This window comes from Anopheles coluzzii, chromosome 3 (assembly GCF_943734685.1).
Source record: "Anopheles coluzzii chromosome 3, AcolN3, whole genome shotgun sequence".
In the NCBI taxonomy this organism is placed as follows: Eukaryota; Metazoa; Arthropoda; class Insecta; order Diptera; family Culicidae; genus Anopheles; species Anopheles coluzzii.
Window position 1 is genome coordinate 69,861,520 of NC_064671.1, and position 24,265 is coordinate 69,885,784.

Here is a 24,265-nt window from a genome sequence, read left to right on the forward strand (position 1 = left end):
GATTACGTAAACCTGTTCGAGCAATTGTTTGGAATCTGCTATGGTGTCTTTTTTGTAGTTTGTAGTTATTAAGTTTGTTGACCTACTTTTAATTTGTTTAATTAATTTGTATCTATATTTGACTAATTTTATTTATTGAAACATGCAAACAATCAAATTATTTTCAGGGTTTTATGCTCTTTTATGTTTACAACAGATAATTCGATCATTTCTCAGTAACACAATACAGAGCGTTTTCATCAGAAATTCCACACATAACTGGGCTCGGTTAGCTGAATAAAACATTGGCAATGTTGTTCTCCGTACCGAAACCCAATAAGCCTCGTTACGCAAACAGCACTAATCAATTAAGAATATTAAAGCCTATGATTGCCCCTCCGCCCACCCGAATGGTCACCTTTCGCCCAATGCCGCAATGACCCAACATAATGGAGTTTTCCACAAAATGAAATCAACTCCATCCGCCTGCCAACAGCCGGCACACGATTTCGGCCATATTTGCAACCGCATGCTACAAATTGTAATGTGTGTGTGTGTGTGTGTGTGAGTTGAGAGAAACCCAATTTGTCCCGTGGTGCCTGTCCGCCGGGTGTACGATTTTGTGTGCGTGTGTGTGATCTTATTAAATGTTCATGTGCTCACAACAATCGAATCCGATTGACCAAAATCAGCTTTGCTTTGCATTGCTCCTCCTACGCCTATTTACTGTGCCAGCAAAGGTGGGGCGCCGTATGATTTGATTTCCAATTTAAACCATGCTCTAAAGCGGCACTGGCCATGCGTGTGTGGCGGCCAAATGAAATGAATGATAAAAAGGCAATCATCACAGGGGATGAATATGTAAAACGTAACGCAACACACATTTCGTTTAGCGGGGAAAGGGTTCGCAACAGGGGCTGTTGTAGGATGGACAAAACAATTCCCATCATTTGCATGCGCCCAGGAGCTTATATGGGGGTGGAGAGCGGGTTTTACAAAACTCCCCATACCGTTTTTCCAAGAATGCATCACATGCCCATTTTGGGGGTATCGTTCGTTCGTTCGTTCGTTTGGGGTTTAAATTTAGACAGTGAATTTCAAAATAAGGATAAAAAGATGTCAGCAAAAGAGATACAATTTCAATTTTGTTGTAACCAGGGGGTAGGAAGGAGTGAATCTATCCCAGATTGAGTTAACTTTGGATCAAGATTAGACCAGATTGTGCTTTTGGGAGTGGGGTATGTGGAGAGAGGGAGCTTTTTATAACAGCCTGAATACAACAACAGATGCGGCAGGACGATAAAATAACCTGACCTGATGCGTATCTGCCCTTAAACCTAGGCACACCGGCGTACGATCTCTAGCCTACGGCGAGGACATAAAAACCAATTCAATTTCCACGTACCCTGGCCTTTCCGTTGGTTTCACGTTTGGATAATGTTCCAGCTCGGTGCCCACATTAGCCCACATTAGGGAGTGTACTGCGGTTTAAGTGGAATGAAAGCATATAGCAAATGGTAGGAATTGGACAGCGTTCTCATTCGAAAACCATTTGATTTTCTAAACCAAAGTTCATTAATTAGATAGATGACTACTTGGAGAAAATCAAATTCTCATGATGGAGACGCATGGTCACTCATCAAAGTTTGATAATTTGTTGTAAAAATTAGCTATCTACAAATGAACAAATGCAACATAAAAGATAGCTTTGTAATACACAAAACCAAGATTAATTTGAAACCAGTTAAATTAATCCAAAAAATGAAAACTCTTTAAGCCCTTCTGCAGTATAAAAACAACACTCTGCGTAGAAAACTCCTGCCAACCATAAAACTTTATCTCACGCATCGTTGCACCTCGGTTCGTGCGTTTCCACTTCATCGGAGTCCACCAAACCAATCGTGTCCCTTTTGCTTTCCCGGGATAGTGGGAGAGTCGTTGATTGGGTGATTTTTCATCATCGTTTACATATTCCCCGTATCGCATCATTTGTCCTCCAATTCCAAAACTCTGCTCCCCGGGCAAACGTTCACTTTTATACCCACAAATGGGGTAAAGAAAATGAAGCTCCAGCACAATGGTGTGGAACAGCGGCTGAACGACCGAAATTGAGCTTGGAAGGCTGCCGAGACCGAGCCAACAACCGTGGGTATTCGAAAGGGTTGCAAACGCATTTAGAGGACGGCTGTCTTGAAAGATGAAAGCCAGCCTCAAAAATAGGCTCATCGCAATAAACTGAATGCGCTTATGTGTGTGTATGTGAGCTGGTGGAAAGGTAGAGAGGCAAGTGGCAAAGGATACGAGGAACCGAAATCTCGCAACCGAGAGCTGGAAAGGTAAAATGGAAGGGACTATAAATTTGCATTAGATCGAAACCCGCTCTAAGCCAGAAACCTCAGGACGCAGACAAATAATCGGTACTGTATTCGTGCAAGAGACCCACCCACCCTACATCTGCCCCCTCCCTAGAGGGAAACACACGCAGTGAATCAAAAGAGTCCGCCCCGTGCGCTGCTACATCAATTTTCCGCCTGCCAAATTTGTAGCGGATTATGTTGAGTTTTCTTTGCGCGCTCCTTTGCCTTTCGACAAAAGCCTTCTTGGGAGCTGTTCAAACGCCGGGTTGGAAACTCTTTGAACAGGAAGAGGAACGACACAAAAAAAAAAACGTACAGCAAAAAAAGGTTTCCATTTCCACTTTGCCATTGGTGAAGTACGGTTGTGAGGTACGGTCGAGGTTTCGATTGATGACAAGCCTTGATTGTTTGTTCGGTGCGTGTGTCTTTTCGTCTTTTCGATGGGGCCGATGAAAAAAAAACCCGAGGTGTACGGCAAAGTATAGAAGGGTGCAGCCTTTTTTCCGAGGAAAACGTGACTGGTAAATTTGTTGATTGGTATTACGTGTCTCCTTCGTTTGCCGGTGAGTTTTATTTCTCAAAACTACAAAAAAAAGGTTCCAAAGACGCAAAATTGATTTCGATTGCTTTGCGTGTGGCACATGAAGCATGATAGTGAAGCGTGAAAAGAAGTGAAGAAATACCAAAATGGAGTGTTTTTTTTGTGCATATCAGATAAAGGGAATGTTTTGCATGATAATGGTAAAACATGCAACGTTGTTCTGTCATGAGAGCATATGACAAGACGATCATATCATATGATCATATGATCCTCCAGCTTACTAGGATACTTTATAGGCTATAATTATTTGAACATTATTTTAAAATATCACAAAATAACCTCTTGAAGGAAAGAATTGCTTTACAATCACTTGAGCAGTTTTGTAAGCCTTCGCTCATAAGCAATGGCTGTTTGTTTGTTACTGTAATACGACAATTCTTCGCAAATACAAAAGTAAATTCAGCAGAAAACCCTAACAGCGATCAGCGCTAGCTTTAGAATACGACATGCATTGTTTCATTTTCTAAATGCTACACAACCAGCACAATCGGCACCAAACCGGAAACTGAATCCTTTTGTCGACAAAAAAAGCAAACAAATAACCCCTCCAACAAGGAACACAAACGACTTATTTGCGAAGAACTTTGTTTTTTTTATTTCCCTTTTTTCTCCCATACGACAACACAGTTGTTTGTTTGTGTGCCGGCGAATGTGTGTTTGCGATTGTTTTTTTCCTTTAAGCGTCATCCCGCACCACAACAATAAATTGAAGTGGTGGGCTCGTTCCCCATCCCTGGAAGAGGTATATTTTTGATGATGATCCTTCTCAAACATACTCTGTGCTCAACCTCTGGGTGGGTGTCGTCTTTTGTGCTGCTGCTCATGGACGACCGGCACAAGATGGACGACCCCCGAAGCACAATGAGCTGCTTGTGAGGGTTGGTGTTTTTATTTTGCAAACCGTGCAAAGCCCTGTAAATATTTGTTTCCCCAATACATATATCGCCATGCGTCGGTATGCGAGATCGAGAGAGAGTGGATTGTCGTCCGGAGTCAAACATCCGGCATCAAGTCAAACAGGCGATAAGGACACACGGCGGCCTGTGCAGAAATGAGGTTCTTCTGCACCCACACACGGGGTTCGATTTATTTGGATTGATTTATTTTGATTGCCAGCGATCAATAACACGCGAGAGCCCGGGAGGGTTGTCAATTTATCTTACGCTATCCGGCCCACCGACAGATGGCACCTGGGAGCTCTGGAGTGGAGCACAAATAAGAGCTTTGTTTTGGGGGTGTTGTGTTATTAAGTTCGTAGAAAAAGGCTCTACTACTCAAGCTGCAGTTTCCATTTGCGGCGACAAAAGCACTGCCCTCGACAGAAACAATAGGAGCTGTGTTAGTTTAAGAAACAATCGTGGTGAAAAATATCAGCACAACTTTTCCAATCCATCTCTAATTTGCCTGACCTTCGCTCCACTTTCCCCTGTAGCACCATTAGAATCGAACCGATTGCGCTCCACTCTTTCGCAAAGGAACAAAACTCACCAAAACTGATTTGCATAAACTTTATGCACAGTTTCCCCCAATGCAGCTTTTGCATACCGAAATTGAAATGCATTCTGTGCTACCGCCTTGCTGGGATGATTTCCCCTTCACCAATTTCCTTTCATTAGAAGAGGCATTCTGAACGGTGGGTGGTCACACCGGTGAGCCACAAATAAGAGGATGTCATTTTGCAAGAGAATCTTACTTTTGAAAACTTCCTCCAGGACGCGGCACATAGCCAGGTAGGGGAAAGGAAATTTATTCGTTTGGCTTTCGGGTTTACCTTTATTTTCCTGAGAGCAGAGATGCGTTTGTTGGCAACTATTTTGTAGGGGTGAAGAAATAAACAAAAGAAGCAAACAGAGGGCAGATAGACAGAAGAAAAAACCCACACGGAAACGGTTTTGCTTTTCTACGGGGACGAATGCAAAGGCCTTTCCGGGGCAAAACTCCTTCGGGGCCTCAATTAAATCGGTTGTCCCCGTTCGGTCTAACCTCTAGGTCGGAGGCTGATGTTCGGCAGTGTATGAAAGAGAGAGGGAGAGAAAGAGAAGTAGAAAAATAGAGAAAACGAACCATATGCAAGTGCATTTCTGTTTGCCTTTGGTTTATACCATTTCTCACATAAAACGTGGGACGACAACACCTTTTTTCCCTCCCCCCCCCCCTCTCATTCGCTAGGAAACCCACACAAATTTTGTTTGTTTCTCTTTTTAATGAATTTCTATTCTCATGCTATACTGCTTTTTGTGTGTGTATTTTTGCAGACGTTCCCCCGACAAGCACCGATGGGGACCGGCCGGATGGTAGCGATTGTCCGGAAACCGTGCTGATCGAGCCGGGCTGCGAGATTGTCAATCGGAAGTGCAAATGCTGGGACCGGATACGGCTGTGCAAAAGCAAATCGATCAGCAAGTGGGACTTCAAGAACATGGAGGTAAGCAACGGCAACCGAATCAACCAACTCAACCGACGCCCGGACGGCGATATGATGCTTCGAGCGTGAAAAGTGTCTAACTTTGTTGTCTGTCTCGCTTCCCGTTTTTCTTTCGCTGGTTCGTTTTCGCTCGCACAGGAATGCCAGCTCAATATAGAGAATCTCGTGAAAACGGAGCTGGAATTCGACGAGGACTATACGGCACCACCGAGAATAAGCTTTGGTGAGTGGAATTTATTGATAAATAAAAGGCAGGGTCTTTTTACGTTTCGAGTAAGATTTTTAGAAGGTCTTTCATATTTAACAACATAACATTGATAACTTAACTTACAATCCTTACCGTTTGCAACAAAAAAAACCTTTCATTGTAATTAAAACTCCACTTTAAAAGCAGATCCACCACGTAGGACATGATGATTTATTCTTGTTTTCGTAACATTAATAGTTAAACCTCGTTGATTTTAACATCGTTGTTGACAAAAAGTGGTTAATAGGATTGGTTTTCTATTTGAATTAGATATAAATCAAATTGAATATCAGCCACTGCTTTGCATGGTAAAATGATCCATTCGATTTTTATGAAACCAATCTAATTAAATAGACCCTTTGTTTGTTTTACTCTTCTTTTGTGCATTTGTGCTATGCAAACGCCGTGAAAATTATCCCTGAAAGCTTTCAAATAGAACCAGGGATAATCTAATAAACTCATTCAGCATATGATTGATCCACATATTTGATGTAAACATTAGGTAGCAGAGAAAAAAATCCTCCTGTTCTGGGAAATTGCTTTCAAAGCAGCCGTGTTTGAATGTTTGTTTTCAAACGACGGATCCGGTACGATTGAAAAGGATAATGCTTTCAACTTCATTAGCACCAATTCAGCCGAGAGCGTTTGTGATAAATTTTGCATTTTCTCTTTAGACTCTCTAGCCACGGCGTACAGTTTGTTTGATTTTTAAACTTATTTTTGCTCTCTTGGTCTTTCTCGCTTTAAATTAATCCCCCCACATTACCACTCCTTCATTTTAGAATCGATCGTGACCGGGCGGGGCAGAAGAAGAAAAAAGCTGTTTCAGGTAAGTGGAAAAAGCGCTCCACACAAAGTACAAAAACAGGAATGCTTTCAACAGATTTGCAACGGCGACAGCGCAATCAGGTTGAAACGTATTTGCAATGCAGTAACAAATTAGGAAAATTCATGATTAATTTAGCTGCAAGCTAAACTAATGCACAAAACGAAACTATCTCCCATCAACCCCATTGAAAGATTGCTCCAAAAACATTAAACTTTTGCGCTAATTAATTTCATCGAGCATGTCGCGCGCTCCGGTTCGGGCTGTGTGGCTGCTTCCCCAGCTAACAAGGCTGTGAATGTTCTCGTCAACATTTTACCATTGGCTATCCGCAAGCAAAAAGAAGTAGCAAGTTTTGTCAGTCCGTTCTGGAGCAACTAAATTAATACCAGCCCTCGCTGCCTTTCAAGTGCAAGAAAGATAAATTGGTCCCCTAAAATTCTTTCACCCACCCCTACTAAGCACGACGACGATGATTATGATGACGATGATGATAACGGATGGTGTGGGTGCTGTGGATGAGGGCACAAGTGCGCAGCGCACTAAACCCGACTGTTGTTCCACTCAACAAAAATATTATGATCTACGATGAAATATGCATTGTGCAAGTGCTGCCCGTGTGCTCCGCCAACGAACGAACGAACGAACGGACGAGGCAAATTTTCTTCGTTTCGAGTGCAATGTTGCGCTTGCCACTGCTAACTGGAAGAATCAGTGGTGCAACAAATACGAAAAGAAAAAAAAACAAGAGCAGAACTTTTCATGAAACATTAATAATCTCTGAGCCCTCTTGCAACCGGGTCCTGTAGGTATGGCACGCGTACGTTTCTGCACAGTAGGACAAACAACAGTGAGCCAACCCGAGCGGCGGGTCGTTGCCATTTTGTACGCGCCAGTCCATAAGCGCTGGAGCACTTTTACATTTTTCTCCCTGCTTTATGGGGTCTGTGCTTTTTCGGCGGTACTTTCGTTGGAAAGATGCTATTACTTTCCCCTGTTCGAAATAGACAGAGAGATAGAGAGAGATGCAGTGCTACTCTGTGGCAAGAATTTCACGGCTCCACTGGTAAAATGATGCATGATGCATTCTGCCCTTCACTTTCCCACAATACATTGCTCTCCAGGCCTATGGTGCACAGGCCCGTACAAGCCGAGACAAACGCAGGAAAAGGGAGAAAAGAACAACTACCAGTAGCATCAGTTTCCTTTTTATAAGAAAAGCGTGGTGTGCCTGCGAAAACACTTCACGGCGTGGCGGCTGAGGGGATGAGGTCGTCGGCATCGTTTTAATATTCGTGCTATTTTTGGTAGGGTGGCTAAAAACTAACTCGCCCAGACGGCCCAGAAACTTCCGCCGTAGTATTAGGTTCTGCTCTCTGCGTCTCTATTATGAACTCATCCCTTCCATGTCGCCCCCGGAAGAGGCATCTTGACTTTTTCGGCCACAGATTTTGCACACTTTGCGCACGGCGAACAAAGTGAGCTTTAGTAGAACACACACACATACACCTACAAAAACCAAACAAAAGAAGAAAAAAGGAACCGGATAGAGTCGATTTGATGTGAAGTCATGAGTTTTGGAGATTCTGGGTAAATTTTGCCCCGTTTCTAGGGCACCGGATGCTCTTAAAGTGGAAAATTGCTTACGCTCCTTCGGGGGCAAACTCAGGACCATTTTAGAGGACTATTATGTGACGTCAGTTGTAAACTTTCTGTGCGGAGTGTGTTTTTGCTCGAGGTTGCGTTTTGGAGGTAAATTTCAGGAAGGGCATATAATTTCTGTGAAAAGGTAGTTTTGGGCATCTTCAACTTCTGAGAGGGTTGAAGAATTTAACGTTTCCTCCTCTAGCGGGACGGTATGGCTCTGTCGTCATGCAGAAATATTCTAACCTCAGCAAACAAACTTCACACACACACTGCTCCACCAGCCATCGGCATCGATATTAATCTCCTCTATGCAAACCATGCAACTCTCTCTATACCTAACCAATTCCTAGCCTCACACTATCGTTTCCGATCGATCGAAAAACACACGAGAGAAAATTGAAATAAGTTGACAGATTGTGGGCAAGCTTGCGAGAAAATGGAGCAGAAAGTTTTACCGGCACCACAAATCATCCCAGCAGCACGCTTCCTCCTTGCCCCAACTTGCTGGACCCGCTGGACAACTCATCTGCCGGCTTCCCAGGGACATCGGAGCGACGAACCTAAAGAACCATCGATTAAGTGAGATCTGATCGATTACGGTGAAGATTTATGGTTTGCGGGTACTCCGCCCCAAGGGAATCAGGAAAAGCTAGGGGGCCCGGTGGTCATAATCGTCGTTATCTTGGGATAATGTTTTCGGTTTTCCCCTGAAGTGGTTGTGCCCTTGGTTCATGCCGCTTCACCACAACCTCCTCAAAGGAGGGTGCCCCGAGGCTTACCGCTTATCGATGAGTGGTGTCTTTGGGCCCAAAAGGAGAGTTTGGGAGCGTTTGGAAATCTTCTGATGATCTACAGGCACTGGAGAGGATGAGAAGTTTAATGTTTTTGCTGAAGAAGTGTGTCCCAGGCCACGCCGGAAGTACATGGAAAAGGCTCGTTGCAGGAGGTTTATCTTTGCTTACAGCACAAACTGTTTGACTTTGATGTTTCGGTGTGGGTCGATTGCCCCTGCAATGAAAGAGAATTTTAAATTAGTTTGTCAGATTTGATTTCTTGCGCTGTGTGTTAGCTTAATCACTTGGAAAGCGTAAATAGCCGCTCGGCAAGTGCAAGTACATTTGAGCTTAAAATATCAAATAATTCATGTTAAAATAAAGTGGATGTAATGAACCATTTTGCAATGAATGTTAAGTGTCTCCGCCAACTGAAAAATCGTACAGTTACTAAGATTAACTCCTCGTGTGATGTTGTCCTGTTTTGAAGCACATCTTCGGCAAATTAGCTTTTCCATCATCCCTGGATGCACTTCAGACCGCCCCAAAGACGCTGACGACAGCACGCTAAATGTAACTTCGCATGCCGGGCGGAGAGATTCATGCCGGGATGCCATTAACGCAGCAAGACTGTCAAGAAAATTGACTTGCTGCTCTGTGCATGTGCTGCGCTGTCTTCTTCAATGCGGGCACAAACATTCAGCAAAACAAAAAATGGAAGCTAATCAACATCAAATGATACCAAAGTGCTGGCAGACCAGGCCGTTGGTTTGAATGCGGGACGGTTGTGTGGGAAGAATGAAATCAAGCAAAAGCCAAAGGATGAGATACTTCACTTGGGAGGGAAGTAGATTAAGTTTCGTAATGAGTTGCCACTCGCAGGAGCATACCAACCGTTGGGAGAAGCAATAGATTACAAAGTTGATGTTGTGTGTGTGTGTGTGTGTGTTTTTTTGTATTCTGATGCACTTTTACACTGCTTACGGATTGGCTTGCTATCAACGACAACAGCAACATCATCGGTGGGATGTCAAAAGAAGTTCAAAAGCTCGTACACTCGTTACGGTGAATGAGTTCATTTTGAGGAGCAACGAGTAGCTCATTGTCTCGACGCTATGTACGATGAGTGCTTTTTAAGTTTTATGATATCACTGTTTGCACTTACGATGCCATGATGTGAAAAGTTTCAAACGGTTAACGATTAAGTTTTAGCATGCAACTACGAGGAAAAAAATAAAAGTTCAACCTATCCATAAACGCTTCTGTCGCAGCGGCTTTAATATGTAATGCTCCAAATGTCTTAGCTAATGCGAAAATGATGTCAAAGTGTGTGGGTGTGGGCCGTTTCCTCCCATGATACGATGATTGAATCCTGATGAGCATCCTTTTTTACACCACGCAACCCACATTAGGTTATTTAAAAAACAGTTAACGTCTGGCAGAAAATTATTAATGAAGGTGCCGGATATTATTAACGAAACATGTGGCAGACTGCAGCGTTCGGTGCGGTGAATGTGTGCTGTTTGTCTGGTATTTCCACGTAACTCTGCTCGTGTAGATGCTGCTACCCACTCAACCACTTCCATGTCATTTCTATGCTGCTGGTTTCGTCAGAAATCGATCAGAATTTCGTTCAGAAATCGGCGAGCACGGGCGGGAAAAAGCAACCCACCACAGCATGCGCAAAGTGCTGAAATGCTGAAGCGAACCGATATCATCTGGGTAGATAAAAGCTACATACTGGCGTGTTGTGCTGTAAGGTCTCTTTTCTGTGTGTGTGTGTGTGTGTGTGTGTGTGTGTGTGTGTGTGTGTGTGTGTGTGTGTGTGTGTGTGTGTGTGTGTGTGTGTGTGTGTGTGTGTGTGTGTGTGTGTGTGTGTGTGTGTGTGTGTTTTTGTGCGTGGGAGAACACGCTCGCAGAGTACATAAAGAGCTTCCTTTACGCTGGCATTTTCTTTGTCAATACTTAAGCAACGACCTCCAACGGTGACACTTTAAAGCGGCAGCCTTTCTAGCATCAGGAGCCGTTTCACCGTCCACTTCAAACTTTACCGAACTCTCCCCCAGATTGATGTGTGTTGCTGAAGTTGCTTTTGATGCTGTGCGGTGGCTGTTGTGGCACTGCACGTGCTTCGTACGCCGATAATAATCAATGTTTGATAACGATAATGTTTATCGTGACATAACGAGTGCTGGAAAATCGCGCGTGTGGCCCCGCGGAGAGCCGCGGATATTATGGTAATGGTTCGGTAGCACATTAAAAGCATGGCCTTGAGGACGCACTGCTTCATAATAATCATAATAATTAAAGTACTTTCAGCTGAAAAGCATCGCCCCGTGCCGCGGAATTTTCGTCGCCGTGTGTTGCTTTCCCCAACTCATAACGCCACAGCGTAAAGTGATAATTAAGGGTGAGAGAGAGAGAACCCACACGTGCCCGATGAGCATAACACTCCCGCGGGGCCGTGTGCTTTTCGTGTTTGGCTTGTTTGCTTTAATGTTTTGGCCTCGGGGTGGGTGAGTGGATCGACTATTAATGGGAGGGTGCAGGAGCATCCAGTATCGATAAATGAACGCAATGATCGGAGGCACTGCTGCCGGGAAAGTGCGTAGCGCGTGGATATGAGTCAGTTAGTAAATGAGTCCATAAAATGAAACGTTTAATAAGCGATACTAGTGACAGCAAGACGGTTGTCCGTTGCATCCTGATGTCCATTATATGTTGGCGTTTGTTTTTAATTAAACGGTTAAAGTGCAGCAAAAATCGACCTCAAAAGCTTCAATGCTCTCCGCTTGCTTCTGGTGCTTTTAAACAAAAAACATTATAATACTAAAAAATCAAAACCCCATTTCTTAGAATTTCGCCATCGCACCATGCTGCTTACGCCAAAAACAAACAAACACATAATCAAAGGAGAGAGAAACAGTGTAACGAGAAATTAAAATTTCATCGAACCTCCCAGGCTCCCAATATTCAATTCGTTCGATGAATTACGCAGCGTGCGCTCGCGTCCAACGCGATTGGAATTTCCTCTTTTTACACTCAAGCAGCCCCGTCTGCTGCCTCAAGCTTTAAAGCATCGTCGGCGAGAGGAGGATGGATTTTGCAAACTCTCCAGACGGCAATCATGAAGTCTCGCTGGCCACACATCCCCAGCAAATCCCAGCCGCCGGAACGGAAACCCCCCGATTCTTGGTACTGTTGTCCCAACGCCCAACCACCGGGAGCAATTTGACGGAGCAGCGAAGGCCATGAAACAAAAGGGCTAAGGGAGGAGTGGGGCAAAATTTTCGGAAATTCGCGTCACACCCCGCAGCGGCGGGCACGCAAAGCGACCATCAATTCACGCCCGCCGGTGTGCTGTTTTGTTTGTCGATGGGCTTTTCTTTTCGAAAATCCCGTCATTTCTTCGACGTTTTTTGATTTTCAGATACGTTCGGATAACAAACGGAACCTCGGGAAAGAAAAACAACGAAGGAGCACGCGCAAACCTACGAGAAAAGCCCCTCCGTTACGCTCTCCTCTGCTCGGTTAGCCCATCTCGACCCCGGGACGCGTTCAATAATTCAGCAACGGTTTATTTGCCAATGGTGCCGCGCGCGCTCGTTAGTTCATCTATAATTGATGGGCGGATGGAGAATGAAAAGAAGGAGTAAATTTCCAATGAACAGAGCAGAAAGCGTCCTCCCAGAGGGGCAGTGTGCCGTGGGGTAGGTTTGGGTCATTTTCCTGGAAAAAAAGCTCACCGTGCCGCTCGAGAAGGGACGCTTTTGTTCGACACTTTACTCGTCGTTCAAGCGACTCATTGAGCTTTGGGTTGGACGAAATCGCATTTAAATCTCACGACGATCATTAGAAGGGTGGCGCAACACTGTACGAACACAGCCACCGAGCCCAGCCCATCGGCCGAAAGTTCGCAGAATCATCGAGCGGGGTTTTTTTTTGCTTCGCATTTTAAAGACAAACTTCGAAGCGAGCGAACGTTCTTGTGTTACGGCGCTTTTTTACAATTTTTGGAGAAGCATCAATTTGGAATAAGCCCTTTTTCTTGAAGGAAGAAGGCTCATTGCGCCATTGTGCTGATGTGCTTAACGTCTTCAGCGTAAAACAGCAAAGCCGGCCTGCCAGCACGATACCCCTTTTATGTTGTTTGTTTGTCTCGAGCCCGGTAGGATCTGGAAAATCATTTTCGCACCATTTATCAACTCCAAAACAACGCCGCACCACCATCACCATCGCCCAAAAGAAGCTTTCAGGTTGAAAGTGAAAACCCTGCCCTTGCTGTGATGATGGTCAACTGGAATGAGGAGTGCTTTTCACCCTCCCCCAAAAAAGACAGTCGGAGGAAGCACGAATGAATTGAAGATGAAAATGGGGACGAAATTTTACGCTTCGTTTAGAGGAACGTTCCACTTTAGCCCCCCCGGCGGAGGAGCCGTTCGTTGATGAATGCGGCACGATGAGCGATGAGTTGAGCCAGGAGCAATTCTAACACATTGTGGTTAAAAAACGGGGAGTGTGTGTGTGTGGGGGGGGTGAGAGATTCCACCAAACCGGCCAGGGAGAAGAAAAAGAGGAAAAAGACAGCGCCCTAATGGAGTGAAACTGGTTGGCCATATCGTTGGAATCATTTTATGTTGGTTTTTGTTACGAGTGGATGTGGTGTCGGTCGCTGTCAGCAACGAGCCGGCCCTGTCTGGTGAGTGGATTTATTTCGTTTTGCCAACACAAACCCACACGCGATGGTAGGACGATAAGCAGAAGCAGTAGTTTGCCCTTTTATGTGCTGTGGAAAACGCTTCGGGTGAGCCACGTCTAAAGGATTGTGTGTGTGTCACTAAGATCTTTGGAGTCTTTGGAGTGTCGCTGCTATTTCTACCCAACCATTAGCAGCTGTGAGACATGATGAGGTAGCGCGTGATCAGTAGTGGATGATGATGATGCAATGGCGGTTTTCTTGCTCAAATTAAAGCCAATAAAAGCTGGGTCACGCTGTCTGATGCATGGTCTGTCGGCTGTGGCGTTATTATAGCCTTCAAGCTCTAGAAGAATCGTTTTCACAGTACAGTTCTTTTATCTTCTTTTCCTATAAGAGAGTGCGTGTGTGTGGATGAAAAAACAATGCGTTTATTGTATTTTAAACCGCATTGTTAATTAAAAATGTGCGTCCGTTTCATCTAGTCATTGTTTCAACTGGATGAATTCCCGTCCTTTTTTTATTTTACATTGTAAATTTGCAGCAGCGCGCGGTATCCGCAGCCATTATTGTGATTAAAACGCTGTTTGCAAACTGCATCATAACGACCGCCAGCCGTTTGTCGTGTTTTTTTTTTTTTTTTTGCTTTCTGCAATAATGAAACGTGTGACAATTGGAAAGCTTTCCCATTTGTTCGCTCTTCGCTGCATCCCGGCAACTTGTTTGACTGATTGTCTCTTAATCAGCATATTGTCCAACGGATGCGCCTCTGCTGAGTTGATTTGCGGGGAGAGGAAAACTGCATTCAACCTTTTTCATCAGCCCAGCGAGCCCGTTCGAGCGAAAGAAATGGTGCAAATTGTGCTGCACGAGGTGGTTTCACTTTTCCGTTGTTGTCATGGTTTCTATCAACTGCTGCATCGAGCTGTTGTTGCAGTATGTGCCACCTGCAGTGGGCTGCATACATTTGCATACTTTTTTGCCTGGCAGTAAACTACTCGAAATATTGCATTTTTTTCAAACTGCTTCTTCTGCGTTGTTTGCTTTACTGGTACAATTTTCCTTAATGGTATAGTATACATTAAAAATCTGCAATATTAAGTGGTCATTTCGGTATTAAAACTCGCAAATGTGAAGGAGAAAGTTTTCATTCCCAACACTAAAGTGCAAAAACCATCGAATGATTGCAACAAATATGAAGCACGAATCAAAGCGTAAATAAATGGAAAGTTACAACGCCAAAGCGCAAAGAGCTGACCCACGCAAAAGTTAACCGCGCCACCGAGTTGCGGTTACGCTGAAAGATTGTTCGGCGAACACCGACTTATCGTTGAGCTTTTTCTCTTTTTGCTTTCAATTCTTGATGGTCCATGGCTGGGAGAAGGAACTTCTATTCCCTTGCTCACCGCTTCGCGTCCTTGAAGCTTCATCTGAACGGTTTTTAATTCTCTTCCCATCGGCCCCAGCACCAGTCAGGGCGGATAGAGCAACACACACACAGAAAAAAAGAAAACAAGTTTGAAGCCGTCAAAAAAACTTTTCCCACTCGCTCACTTTAGCGAAGAATGGTGACAGCCGTGACCGTTGGAAAGGGCAGTACACGGGTACACTTTGATTGCAGCTTGGCTGGAAAATGCTCGGACACAAGATGTTTCAGCTGAACGAACCAAAAAATGGCCAAAGCAATAGTAAAGCAAGTTTGAAGTGACATTCAATTTAATTTTACTTTCGCTGGGCGCCACACGGTGTACGTTCGTCGCTTGATGAAGTTAGTAAAATTAATTGATACTCTAGTTCAGGTTGTTTTTATCGAACACTAAGGAGGGAAATACAGGATGAAATTTTGTTTGAAAAATAAAACAAAATCATAATTAGCAAGATAACAAAAATCCATATTTCGTTGATGTTAGGTGTACTTGGAAAATACGATACAACGACAGTTAATAATTAAAGACTCGTTCACCGAAAATAAAGAACTGGATAACGAAAGGTGTTCCTTAAATGCCAAATTCTTAACTGTTGAAAGCGACTTAAATTCGCTTTCTGAAGCCATCGTTCTGATTCGATTTATGCTCAGAAAACACTCCCGTACGAACGGGCCCCCGTTAAATTGTGCATTCCGTTGGCAAACGGACGCGTTTGGCAAAGCAGGCAACCCCTAGAGCACGGTGCCGTAATTTGCATCGGGAATTAGATTTTCCAACCTTCGCGGTAAAATCCACTGCGTGGTAGTTTTCGCTCGCGGTAAGAACCATTCCACCAAAGAACGAGCAAACGGGAACGACGGGAACAAATTCAAGAAATGCATTCAAACCCTGGGCCAAGGTGTCTTGGGTTATGGCAATTGGTAGTTCGCTCGCAAGAAGGAAGAGGCCAATGGTGAGCGCGCGGCAGGGTAGTTAATTAAATTTTCTCCCAAAAAACCACACGAACATTGCAAATTTATGCATTACCCGGGCTAGACAAACTATGTAACGAAATGCAGTTATGGTGAAAGATCTCGTCTTAATCGCGTTTGGTACACGGGGTAATGAGAAATTTGTGGCTTACGATGGGTTGTGGGTCGTGCAATTGGATAATTAAATGTTTATTTAGCGAAGAAAAAGTGCAAAGTTTCATCATAAATTTTCATTTGTTTTGCAATGGTTGCACCATTTAGCTCTGCGGTGTCTGCATAGTAGAGGACACCCTTGTGTAACATTTCGGTGCAACAAACAAATGTTTCTCTAGTGTGCGTAAGAGACTATATTATTACGCACTTACTAACAGTGCTGGAAAAGTGTCTAGTGTATGGATTTATTTTGTTTTAAGTTTTGATTGCATAAAACAAACAAGAAAGAAGTTGAAAATTTGAATTAAGATGGAAAAATATAGTACTAAGTCTACTTTTTTTTCTTAATATTAACTATAAGGTTACCGCAATACAATATACGATTTAACATTACCTATCTTACGACAGCCCTTAAACTATCTGCAATAACCAATTTCGATTGTATTTGGTGTTGAGAGCTGTTCAACTTTATCAGCAGTTCCGGTTAATCCGCTTAGAAACCAATATAACTATTTCGATAGATAATAGCATTAGACTCCAGCTCCCAGTGCTGAGCGCAAGTGCTCATGCCACTTCAGCTAGCTGCTAGAGTGTTAGCAAACAAAATCCGTTCATCCAATTAAGCATGTGATGGCACGTCGTAAACCATTGGCTAGAAGCGTGTAATTTAATTTACCTCAAGTAGCAATATAACGTGAACAGATTTCTATTTTAGTAATGCCCAAAATTAAGTGATATTTGGAAGTGATAAAAAAATTAAAAATAAATCCTGGACATTATAAAACATAATATTTCTGCGCTCTTAACTGCATGGGTTACTATTTTTACATTATTTATGTTATGTTTCAAATACAACAGTCAAATACGTGCAAATCCCATGCGACTCATATGAAATGATGTATTTCCTCCAATGTCTAATATTTTCTAATAAATTCCATTGGCACCAAATTCTCCCATAGTGCTCCCCACCAACACCACGTGGCGGGGAATCATCGCGCACGCAGCTGTATGCGTGCCATACTTAACCCGCATTTCCCCTCCAAACACACGAGCGCGTTGCGTTGCGTGTGTCGCAAACGTTGCACAGCAAGCATCGACGGTGGCGAAAAAGAGCTAGCAATCACGCACCCGAAGCAGCAGTGTCTCTCTATCCCTCACCCACTCTGTTCGTGTGTTGTTACACTCTTGTTGTTGCTTTCGCCCAAACACCGCGTGTGAACGAGCGAAACGGAAAAAAACGCGAACGTGTGCTGTAACGCCCCTCTCGCTCGCACGCCGCAACAAGCCGTTCGGGTTTTCTTGCTGGGGCTCTCGAAGGGTAGCCGCCACCGACGGCTCACCAGTGCATTAAGGGATGTCGGAAGGGTGCGAACCGGACCCGCAGACAAGAACAAAAAAACAAGTTTCAAATCTTTCAAACCTTTCGCGTGTAACGGACCGCGCTTTCGCTGTGCTACGGGCTGACTGACCACTAGGTTCTGGTACGTTTTTGTGGTGTGCAAAAAGAGATTTTTGGTGTTGTTCCTTCGTACTTCGGGAAGATCTCTCACGGGAAGACTGTTTTGTGACCCCAAAGTGGATCGCAGCACCGGTGGTGGTGGTGATCGAGATCGTGTAAGTTGCTGCTGCTGCTGCTGTGTTGATTGGGGAAAAGGTGCGCGTCGTTCTCGTTGTGTTGTTGTGGCGGTGTGCGTGTGTGTCGCCGAAAGGCTGCCGAAAGCAACGGGCTGTGTGCGTGCGTGAGAGCTTGATAGAGTGCGAGATAAGCGCAAAACAATAAACATTTGTCGGACTTTTTTTTGTAATGCTCGCCGTCGTGCTTCCACACTGCCCTACATTTTTCTGCTTTGCGAGCAGACTCTACACGGTTTTGTAGGGCAAGATTTAAGGCAGACCTTTTTTGCTCGCTGGTGTTGCCCCTGTGTGTGTGTGCTCGTTTGCGTAAACTACCTCCGAACTAATTCCAATTAAAGATCAATTTCAGGGCAAACAGTTCGGTCATTTCGGTGCTGCACGATAAGAGGAAGTGAAAATGAAGGCTAAAGCTGGTTGTAGATTAGATAGCCCTATTCCTCCCAGCCCTTCTGCCTTAACACCACTAGTGCGTTAGTTCTTACGGCCATTAGGACAAGGGGAAGGGCAACAATCGATAAATCGTGAAAGTGTGCTCCTCCTTCTATTTGAAATGACCCCGTGTTTTACGAGCCCAAAACTATTCCGCTTTATCGATACCCACCCAAACAAAGAGCGTACAGCCAAAAAGTATATAAATCATTCCTCATTGCCTTCAGGTGGCTAAAACGCGATCACGCAATTTGAATCCGACACGAAAGGTGTTGCGCTTCTCACGCGTCTCTCGCGCCCGCGCGCCCCCTACAGACGACGCTGCTTTGACGGATGCTTCTACCGACGAACTACTACTACTTGTTGTTGGTGCTGCGGGAAATGTTCACCGATCGTGCCATCAGTACGATCTCATGTGTGTGTGTGTGTGTGTGTATATGGCAGGCTCATCTTTCATCGGTCACACTGTGAAACCGATAGTCGGTCGCTGTCGGTGTAGAGATAGCAATTCGAAGGTGCACTGTAAAATCCACTTTCGTGTTTATGGCACATTCTTTCGCACGTTTAAATGCTTGCTGCGAAAACACCACACCAAACTCACATTACCAGTGGAGTCTGCTGTTATTTCTCTTGTCCGCTCTGTGCAGTGTGGCAGTGGTTTTAATTACAATTGATTTATGAATTCGGTTCGATGGGACGTCCCTTGCACGAAGAGACGCATTGACGAACTGCAGCCGCCGTAAGACAGTGTGAATGTCGTTGTAAATGTAGCAAAGAGCAGGTTTAAAAAAAGAAACTCAATACGAGCATATGATTCACGCGACAAACTGCCGTCCTTGGCCTTCCAAGCAGTGTAAATAAAATTCAACCGCTTCAAAACGCTCGTTGGTGGTAAAAATATCTCACCGCCCCAATCTCCCCGCCCCGTGGTGATGGGTGGTTGTAATCCGTTGTTTGACAAGCCGAACGATTAAATTCATAATTAGGGCCGGTGTCTGCTTATAATGTCCAACCTTTGGCTGTTTTTACGTGTACGCATATATCAAGAGGGAAGACGAAGAGAAATGATAAGATTTATTCTCATCGAGTCTATTTTTGTCTGTCGATTCACATTTTCAAACAAAAAAACACGTTGAGCGATGTTCCTTTAGTTGGGTGCTCAATCACCAACACACACACACACACACACATACAGCCATCATTAGCGAAAAATGTTTGGCGGGACAAATTGATTTTATGGTGGATTAATCGAAAGAACGTTTCGCTTTATGTTTTATTCTGCACCGTCGTCCTGTCGCGTCCGTTGCCCCATTCTTTCGTCTCCTATTTTTCCGGTTCATTAGCAAGCGCGATGGAGCCGATCGACGACGAGCGGTAAAGGCTGTGTGGTGTCATAAATTATACCCACTAATAAACTACATCGTTCACTAATTAGGCTGTCATTAAAATGGGAGTTTCGATTTTCGCGAGCAAATCTTCTCTCCGGCTAATGCGAATTAGAAATCGCTGTTCCATTCCGTTGCTGTGCTCCTTCTATGTTCGTATGTTTGGCTTTATAACTCTCGCCATGGTTGACTCTCCAAACCTCTCCATTTTCACAATTGATGGTGGTGATGGTGGTCGTGGTGCTGTCTCGAGGTAACGGCTTAATCACAGCATCCGGGAGTCCTCATTCGGATCCATCATGATCCGTGATGGTCCAGACACGGCACTTTTCCGCCGCTTTTTTCTTTTTTTTTTCTTTCATCTGTTTGATGGCGGCACAAATCTGCTGCTTGTCGGTGGCCGCCCATTCAACCTACATCGGCAGTGGCAGTGTCCGCCTCCGGTTTTGCGAGGAAATAGGATGGCGCGTCGCGCGAATTCGCAATATAAAGCTTAATGTTATAACATTCGCTAATTTAAAAGCCATAAATTTTAATTTTAATATCGTCGTTCTCCACCGTTGTCCGCGGCAGCGAATGTCCAGCGTGTTTTGCGAGTGTTTAGGCCGCCATGTGTGTGTGTGTGTGTCGCGTTGGACACACATCCCGCTAGCACAGCAGAGGGGGTGTGTTGGTTTTGCTGCACAAAATTGCCTCCAACCCTTTTTTCCCGCTCAGGGTGCACAGACGAATTGCGGAGGAAGAAATAGCCCTTCCGACCGTCTGCTAATGTGCACTTGATTATGCGAACAAAAAAAATAAAACGGCTGAAGATTTATTTTGCAATTTTCCAATCCAATTCTTGCCCGCTCGATGGCTTATCGGTGTATATCCCGCACCCCGGCCTTGGTACAACTTATCATGCAATACCGACAGACGGGAAAGATAAATAGTTTCCCTCAACCCGCTTTCGAGTGCAGCTGTCTTCTTACACCTTCGCTCGATGCTCGAGCCACACCAATAGACACATTGCAAATTCTAACTCAGAACCCAATGGGGAGGTGCCCTGCCCCACTGTGCCTTCTCCGTCCCCTTGCTCTGTCCAACGCCCCATACGCGTGTTAGAGCGACGACGGAACACGCAGCAAACAGCGCCAGACAGCGCGTCTCGCGCGCGCGCCAACCGTTTACGCAACCCGTGCGCACGGAAAGAGAGAGAGAGAGAGAGAGAGAGAGAGAGAGAGAGTACGCGAGCGGGAGCGTGCGCGCAGAACAAAAACGTGCTGGGTGAACATTAAATCAACAGCAGCAAAGGCAACAACAACAAAAAACACATCGCAAGCACACACAGCAAAAACAAAAAAAAAATAACAACCCCACACGAAACGGAACAGACTGCACAGAGTAAATGATGCTTTTCCGTTCTCGGGAATCACCCGGGTTTTTGGGCCGGGACCACCATCACCATCACCACCACCGTCGACGTGTCTGTCCCCGACGACGACGACGACGGTGCGGCCGGATGTGCGTTAGGGAAATTAGCGGTGATTCGTATGTTCTGCTTTTTTTCTGCGTTCGTTCATTCGTTCGCCGTTTCAGACCGCGTCTGCTTTGATGATGATGATCATCATCATCATTATAATGTGTGTGTGTGTGTGTGTGTGTGTGTGTGTGTGTGTGTGTGTGTGTGTGTGTGTGTGTGTGTGTGTGTGTGTGTGTGTGTGTGTGTGTGTGTGTGTGTGTGTGTGTGTGATTAGGTGTGCCGGCTAATGGGTGGATGTGTTAAGCATGCAAAAATGAGACATAGGGGACGCGGCGGCGCGGGTGGTGAATGTTAGGCACGTGATATGGGACAGGTTGTAGTGGCCCAGTTCTTTCGCGGTGTGGTCTAATGCGTTACGTTTCTGAGATTGATAATAATGGTTCTCTATGAAGTGTTTTTTTTTGCAATTTAACATGTTCTTTTTAACTTTTATTTGATTTTTCACAGTAACTTTTACGATTGGAAACAAAGTTATATGTTATCGAAGAGTTTGCATCAATGATTCAGGGCTTTGGCAACACGGGGAATGTCTTAACAAGTTTTAATTTCTATTTTTTTATTGGCATTAAACTCTTTTCTTTAATTTTATAAAAAATCTTTTAAGAAAGTAAGGTATTGAGATCAATTTACAACCAAAATCATTTTAATAGTATCAAACTAAAAACATGAAAATTAATGAAAATGCTCTGTGTGACTGTACTTTTTTATAGAAAAATGAATAGAAAAATCTTCAAAAAAGGATTTAAAAAAAATCAATGTGCTAGTTCTTAGGATCGATTATTTTAAAATCCTCTCTGTTTGGGTCATTACTTATCGCACAAGAGTAAGTAAGTTAGTTAAAATGCTGAATCTTTTCTTGCGCTTGAGCTGAGTAATTTGACAGCAAGCAAGTAAACGCGCGAGAAGTGTAAAGGAACAATCAATGAGATTGAGAACAGCTTCTGCTGTCCACGCAGAACGCGTCTTGGTGGTTCGTCTCCCGAAGGATGTGAGGTAGTAACTGAAGGAAGGGAAAATTAAAACCATCTCAGCATTTCCGCTGCATTACTTGCTGATTTTGGGCCCATTTATCATGATTGGAATTAAATTGGTCAGTCTAATTTGCGCAGCTCCTCTTACGCTGCTTGGACCATAATGAGTGGACTCCCCCGTCACAACGACCATTCCCAGCAAACCCAGCTTCACTCTTAGTGAATAGAATGATGTAGGTGTTTGTGTGTGTGTTGACCGGAAAATATTGTCACAAACTAGCAACATCATGGCAGCACCGAGCCATGGTAGCAATCTGCAGTCACTTAGGGAAATTAAAATGTCACATTGCTTATCGCGGCTGCGACTTCCTTAACCGTACCGCCGGGTGCAGGATTAGTGGGATTTGCTGGGAAAAATGCTGCATTTCTTGCTGCTATGCAGCCCACTTGCCACCCATTTTTCCTACATTTTGATCGACCGTTTAGCAAGACCGTTTTTGCCGCGTCAGCTTACACTTAACTCGTCCAGGATGATTAATTACACGGGCATACATTCTCTACCGCTTCGCTTCGTGCTTTCTTTTACACGAAATGATCGAAATGATAAAAAGTTTCTTATGCTTTTTTGCGCGCGTGCACGAAAGCTGCACGCATGCTGGATTGCTTAGCGCACAAAAAGGGGAAGGTTTAATTTCTCCTTCATCATCCGGGAGCAATTATCTGTTCGCAAAGGAGCTGATTTAGACGTCGCACGGGTGGAAGAAACAAACGGGTCGGGCTTTTAGCCTTTTAATCCCCATTTTCGTCATGCTTCGGCGAGTGTTGATTCTTAAGTCCTTTTTATTAATGCGATTAAAATGTGATTTTATTGTAACTTCCTCTCTCTCTCTCTCTCTCTTTCTTCTACTTACAGGACTTTGATTTGTTCTAAAGCACCATTAGCGTCAACAAGGACGAAGCAACAACAAAAAAAAAAAACGGAAAGCAGCTCACCCAAAAACAAACCTTAATCGGTTTTAATTAAATTAGGAAAAAGCTGTGCTTGCCTGTGGCCGGTTGGCGCGGCTCGGTAAGCTTTCCGATACGGTTCGCGTGGCGCCGTGACGAGGCCGCGGCGCTGATTGTACATGTGACACGCATCTTTTTGTGCATATAATCCCACTTAGAAGTATCCGTGTACCCGTATATATACATATGTGTATGATTGTGTGTGTGTATGTGTCCGTGTAAGTGTGTCATTTAGTGTAGCGGAACGGCAAATATTAGTACCGCAATCCCCTTCCGCCCCAAACCGGTGGGATTGTTTGTTTGGCAGCAGCAAAATAGGCAAACAAACAAACATCCCGCGTTTTCCTGTACAGTGCGTGGTGCTTAAACGGCATCGTGCCTAGTAGTTACTTTTGTGCTGGCTTAGCTCACGAACCCAACAAGCAAGAACACGAACTACACTCGCGACTCGCAGATGGAACGAGTGAAGGCTCCTGAGATTTGGTGCCGTAGTTTTGATTGATTCGTGAGCTTCGTGAAACAAAAACACAAGCCGTGCTTCAAGCAGGATCAAACGCAAAAGCCTGCGACGGTTCGTTAGTGTAACTAGCTTTAAAGTTTAAAAAGAAAAAGAAAAAGGTGTGAAAGCAAATCAAACACAAGTTGAAAGGTAAGCGGCGTTGCAAAGAGAGTAAGTACGAAACTAAAACAAAGCATCTCGGGAGCGGGAAGTGGAATAGCAAAGGAAAAGAAAGTAATGGTAGAAGAAATTTCCTTCACTAAAGCGTGCCTTGAGTGTTGAATACAGAAGCGAAAGGAAAGCGAAGTGCGAAGGGGAAGTGTAACGTTAAAGTGAAATAAAAAAATAGTAGCAAAAGTTGATGCATAAATTGAATTCGTTCGATGTAAGCGGGTGCAGAGCGATTGTGTGTGTGTGTGTGTGTGTAAGTAAAGCGAAGGAAGAAAATTCATTCAAAGAAGCAAAGGTGAAAATTGTGTAAACGAGCGACACACTAGATCGCACCTCCAAGCCCCGTTCGCGCGGAAGTGAAACCCTCGTTCGTGTCCGTGGTTTGTTTGTGCTGTCGGGTGTCGGAGTGAGATTTTTTCTTTCTTTTTTCCCCCGACTCCAATCGGAAAGTGTGCTGTGTCCGTGTTGGTCGAATAAGAATCTGTGAGTGTTTGTGTGTGTGTGTTCTGCGTGGACCTCCAGCTGCATCGTTGGTTAGATAGC

At 44.4% G+C, this 24,265-nt stretch overlaps 1 protein-coding gene across 2 annotated transcripts in view; it reads left to right on the top strand.

The window, feature by feature from the left end:
* LOC120960010 (cysteine-rich motor neuron 1 protein) overlaps positions 1-23,501 on the top strand; it is a 53,434-nt gene extending 29,933 nt beyond the window's left edge. For both annotated transcript variants that reach the window (XM_040383862.2, XM_040383864.2), the window contains exons 4-7: positions 5,193-5,362; positions 5,501-5,585; positions 6,392-6,438; positions 22,958-23,501. In XM_040383862.2, coding sequence (XP_040239796.2) covers positions 5,193-5,362; positions 5,501-5,585; positions 6,392-6,438; positions 22,958-22,975 — 320 coding nt within the window. In that variant the 3' untranslated portion in view covers positions 22,976-23,501. The remainder of the gene's footprint in view (positions 1-5,192; positions 5,363-5,500; positions 5,586-6,391; positions 6,439-22,957) is intronic.
* The last annotated feature ends 764 nt before the right edge of the window (positions 23,502-24,265 follow it).